Source organism: Elephantulus edwardii, unplaced genomic scaffold (genome assembly GCF_000299155.1).
Source record: "Elephantulus edwardii isolate Elephantulus edwardi_28Jun2011 unplaced genomic scaffold, EleEdw1.0 scaffold00003, whole genome shotgun sequence".
Taxonomy (NCBI): domain Eukaryota; kingdom Metazoa; phylum Chordata; class Mammalia; order Macroscelidea; family Macroscelididae; genus Elephantulus; species Elephantulus edwardii.
The window spans coordinates 23305315-23310872 of record NW_006399753.1 but is presented as its reverse complement, the minus strand read 5'-3'; the positions used below and the strand labels follow the sequence as shown (position 1 = coordinate 23310872).

Sequence of the window (5558 nt, the reverse complement as noted above, 5' to 3'; positions counted from 1 at the left end):
GGTTGGCAGTCCTGATTTTGGGGACGTATTGGTCAAAGTGCTCACCTGTTTCACCCAAGGTCAAGAGCAGCATGGGGGTTGGCAGTCCCGATTTTGGGGGTGTAAAGGTCAAAGTGCTCACCTTCCCCTGGCTCTGTAATGCCCTCCAGAGGGAAAACTGCTCCCCTGGAATGGAGAGATCCAAACCACTGTTGCCCCAGTCTACTCCCTGCACGGAGATCTAGCAGCCAAGCAAGATCATGCTAATGACCAAATCCTGCTTTCAAATCACTCCTAATCCGAACCAGAGAACGGGCTTTGCTCTGTACAACCTCCCAGGAGGCTCCAAGATCATTAGTGACAGTGCGCTTCTCAGAACACACAGCACTCCAGAAAAGACTTCGGCAAGAAGGCGGCCCTTCTGTCTTCTGTTAGAGGACAAGATGACTCCAGTGAGGAAGGCAGGGACAGGAAGTGGTGAAGCTGAGCATGGGTTCTACTGAGGAAGAGCGAACACGGCAGTGGGGCGATGAACTGAGGAGGGGAGGGTGAGAGCACGCTAACGCCTCACATTTAAATATGACTGGCTGCACCCCCTATGGAGCTACTGACTCTGGAAGGAGAGGTGGGGGACAATGTGTGGCAGAGTGTGGGACAGCTGGGGCCAGGGCATAGTACCTCCTGAAGGGCACCATTCCCAGAGTCCAGGGGAACTATGTGTTGGCAAAGAGGGCGATGGAACAGATAACTAACTCTGTTTTAGGTGAGGACCAACAAAGGACCATCTTCCTTGCTTGGGCACTGACTGTCAAGGGCAGCATTGGGGCATCTTCAGGGAATCCAGTTAGCTGGTCTGGTAGGCCAGGATACAGTCAGATTCATCTTCTGCTCTCAATCACATCCCTGGAAAAACACCTTCCCTGGTGGTTAAAAACCTTTTAATAATGTCATAGCTGAAATACCAGTGGACTCTGACTCACGGTGACTGCACGGGAGCCAAGAGCCAAAAAGTTCACCATCAGGTTTTCACTGGCTGCTTTGTCCCGTGGAGATGCCAGGACTTTCTTCCAAGGTGCCTAGGGGGAGATTGAACCTCTAGCTTTTTGGTTAAAGGCCTAAAGATTTGTGTGCAAAAGTAGTGGATAAATCTTCTCTTCTTCTAAAATGTGCCTAGATGTTCATGAGCGAACAGTTTTCATGTCCTGAAGGGAAGCCGCACCTTCTGCATCTAAATCACAGCATAGGGAATGAGGTGAAATCCACAGAGCCTGACAGGGAGGTGACCGTGTGTCTTACCTGCAGAGCCTCCAGGAATCTGAAGGACCCAAGCCTGCGGCCACGAGGAACCAGACAGAAAGTGGCATTGTGCAGCATTTCCCGATAATCATACCTGAAAAGACAGGAGGAATGATCAGCAAACGGGGGCTCAGAGCAACAGGGAAGAATAAACATCTGGAATGCACATCTGCAAAAGCACCACCCAGCTGCCCTCAGAAAGCCACTGGGTAGGGTGCTCTCACTCTTCCACTGTGGCGCAAGGGGGGTGTTGTTGCAGGTGAGACGCCATGTGGGTGCAGCAATCAGGATCTGTTTGTAAACAGCACATGTGACTACAAGACTGATGTGACATGACCACTTTTATCCCTGACACTGCAATGTCATCTCTTAATGAAACAAATATTTTGTCCGTATAAACTTCAAGAAGGAAAATGCAAATACAAAAAAAACCCATGCTGGCTGCTTGTTTGTTTATTTAATGCCAACACAGCCAGGAAAGCAAGCCTGTCCTTGTTCTCCACGTGCTAGAACCACACAATTAACGAGGGCTCTGGAAAGCTCCACTTGCAAACCCAGAGCATTTGTCTGAGAGAGTTTCCTGCACAGTACCGAGAACATTCAGTTACCTCAGACACAGTCACCACCGTGGAAGAAAGGCTGGCATGACTTAGAGGGGAGAGAGCTGAGAAAGAAGGGAGCCAGCTCAAGAAACGAAGAAAGAGAAGTGAGAAGAGAAAACACGAGCGGATGCAGCAAAGTGACAACAGTGCAGGAGAGAAGGTGACACGGTGGCGTTTGTTCAAATACTGTTAAAACAGTTCATGCTGTTGCCATGCCTGAAAAACTCAGGACACCGCATGAATGTCACCTATCTATGCCAGTGCCGTCCAGGAAAGAGGACGTGCATTTCATTTTATCCAGGGCCGTCATTTGCAAAAATGTTTACCACAAACACCTCCCTAAAGCCCCTGTTTCAAGTTCATTTTGAGTTGAAGAAGACTGGAGAAGGTAGAGTTGCCTCTTGTCCTGTGAAGGCCCCGATTCTCAGAGCTAAGAGGGAATCGCTCTCATTTTTCAAGAGCTTGCCATGCTCAGCAGACAGGTGTGACTTTGACAGGAGCACATGTCACCAGCATTTTCTGACTCTAATAGTCTAATTTAATCGTAGCCTGAAGGCACTGGATTCTTCCCTCCTCCTTTTTTGGGGATATTGATATATACGTTTATATATTTTAAAATCCACATCTATTTTTATATTCTCATACAAACTAGGCATATGGGAGTAAGCCAATTTTCAATTATAAACCCATCATTAAGAAGAGACATCATGCAAAGGACCATTTGCTTAAACAAGCGTGTACAACTAATTTGCACAAGAAAAGGTCACTGTGAATGGATTAAGATTATCTCCACGCAGAGTAAAATAAAAACCCTTGCTGTATTAATTACACTGCAAAATGGACTTCAAAGTAGAAAAGATTTTTAAGAGGGTGCAAATTTGGCTGGAAAAAAATGACATTAAATTATGATGGTGATGGTTCCTCTTTTCCTCAACAAACACTGAATAATAATTGACAAGTATCTTCAACTTCAACGGTTGAGAACGTCTGCATTTCTACCAACTAGAGAATAATACACAAACATACACATTTACATACACACAAATATAGGTATGAAGTTGAACCTGCTATTTTAGAATACAGAAAGTTCAAAGATAGTTCAGACTATAAAAAAAATGACACCTATTGCTGACAAGTTGGTTATACATCATACAGACTCTATGGGACAGAAAAGAAATGTTGAATAGGCCTGATGCTGGAAATTTTTATAGAAGCAGACTGTCCCATTTTTTCCTCCCTCAAAGAGGCTGCTGGGTTCAAACTACTAACCTTTCAATTTGCAATTGAACACTTTAACCACCATGCCACCAGGGCTCCTTCTTCAAACTGCAGCAAAGTTTAATAAGGCCCAAAATAGCAAGCCCTGAGGGACCAGAATGGAAGTTTCTACATCCTCATCATTTGGCTGCTAAAAATGTAAAACCCTATTAATGTTCTGGATTGTAACAAGTTTCAAAGTTGTCAGCTTCAGAATTTACTTTAGGGAAGAAGTGGGAGGGGAGGGCTTGGAAACTTACAGGAAAATTCAATGATCATTAAACCAGGGTGCTGATTTTTACATGGCTGCAGAGACGTAATGTTTGCTGATACAGTGAATAAAACTTGCATGATTAAATCCTGAGTTTACCCCCTAGAAGAGTTAACATGAAATATGGAAGGGGCTGGCTTGCGGAAATCAGGAACTCAGTATGAGACTATCGACAAATGCATGATCTCTCCTGAGCTTCAGTTTCCTTACCTACAAGATGGGCTGGCTGGTTTACATGACTAAAGAGTCCATTTTAACACTGCACTATTCTGTTGTGCCACAATATTTAGGTAAGAGAGAAAAGTTAGTGAGAATATTTTACTGCTCCAGAAATTTATTTTTACATATATATATATATATATGATCCTCTAGGAGATTATATATATATACACACACACATATACACACACATACATATATGTATATAGTGCATATCCACTTAGAACAATGATTTCCAGATGTCTGTCTGTCTGTCCATTCATCCATCCATCCATCCATGCCCAGTCTTAGTTTCTCAGTGGACAGTGGCCTATGAAGTACCAGTGTGCTATAAATGAAGGGACATGGTCCCTCACAGTGGACTAAACACATATATAACTACAGATCATATACATTTATGACTTAGAACAATGATTTCCAGATGTCTGTCTGTCCATCCGTCTGTCCGTCCATCCACCCATCCATCCATGCCCAGTCTTCGTTTCTCAGTGGACAGTGGCCTATGAAGTACCAGTGTGCTATAAATGAAGGGACATGGTCCCTCACAGTGGACCACACCAATGTTCTAGTTGTGTCCGCACCTGTGTTGGTAACCTTGCCCTTCTGTGGATCGTTCTCTCCATCGAGAAGCACCTCTGTATACCACATCTACCTACTGTCTTCTAGAGGCTTAACCTTATTAATTAATTAAGCTATTCAAGAAGAACTGTGCTCCAACCAAACTGTGCTGTTCCCTTCCTGCAGATGTTGTGGTACGCAGCCAAAAAAGAGCCGTCTGCTTTAAAGACCTACAGAAGTCTCATTGGGTAACTTAAGAAGGTAGAAGAGAACTTAAGGTATCAAGTCTCCAGGGAAGATCTATATTTTATGGAATTCTTGGGTCATGAAATAGGAACAGTGATGGCCTAACAGGTGTGTGCTTACTGCTAACTGAAAAGTTAGCACTCTGAACCCAGTAAGTGACTCCTGCTCAAACCAAGATATTCTCCATCACTTCATATGCATGTGAAAACTGAGAAAATGAATAAAGAAGAACGATGCCTTTGAATGGTGGTGTAGGCGAAAAGAACTGAATATATCACCACAGACAGCCCAGAGAACAAACAAATCTGTCTTGGGAAGAAGTAGAGCCAGCAGGTTCCTGAGAAGCAAGGATGATGAGGCTTCATTCTCACTGACTTCAGGCATGTCACATGGAAGGGCCTGTCCTTGGAAAAGTTCACTGTGCTTCGAGAAGTGGAGGGTCAGTGAGGAGAAGACTCTGTGAGTGGACTGACCCGGTAACTGCAGGAAGAGATGTGAGCACAGCGGAGACTGTGAGGACGGTGAGGGACCAGGCAGGGTCGCCATCTGCTGTATGAGTCACGTCACTGTGAGTCAGGGTTGACTCAACGGCACTTGACAGTAACAGAGGCTCCTCAGGAGAGAAGCCCAGTGAGCCTCTCCCATGTGGAGCAGTCCGCCTCAGTCCTGTAGAGCTGCTGTGGGTTAAACAGGCCTGACAGCACCTAACAACACTGCGTGGTGTAAATGATAAAGGCGCATGCTTGTGCTGCTAACCCCAGGGTTGGAGGTTTGAGTGTACCCACCGCCTGAAGAGGTCTGAAAAATCAGCTGCTGAACACGCTACGGAAACACAGTTCTACTCAAATGTAGCATCTTTCACGTCAAGAGATGGAATGTACAGCGAATGGGAACCTGTGTTTTGAAAGCAGACTCTGCGGATTGGGGTCTACAGGAATAACACAGTAACTCTAAGGATACTTTCCCACATAAAACAATTTAGGTGATAAAATTATTTTTTTTTTTAAAAAAAATCTACCAGTTAAAGTCTTTGGAAAATGAATGTCTTAAAGGCACAATAGTAAATGGGGAAAACTTAAGTTGCATCAAGAATAATTTTATACATACATAAATATATTTATAGATAAATA

General features: G+C 44.3%; 1 protein-coding gene across 1 annotated transcript in view; it reads right to left on the bottom strand.

Moving 5' to 3' along the window:
* EXT1 (exostosin glycosyltransferase 1) overlaps nucleotides 1-5558 on the bottom strand; it is a 341687-nt gene that overhangs the window by 47607 nt on the left and 288522 nt on the right. Inside the window, exon 2 of the mRNA XM_006879324.1 lies at nucleotides 1276-1369. Coding sequence (XP_006879386.1) covers nucleotides 1276-1369 — 94 coding nt within the window. The remainder of the gene's footprint in view (nucleotides 1-1275; nucleotides 1370-5558) is intronic.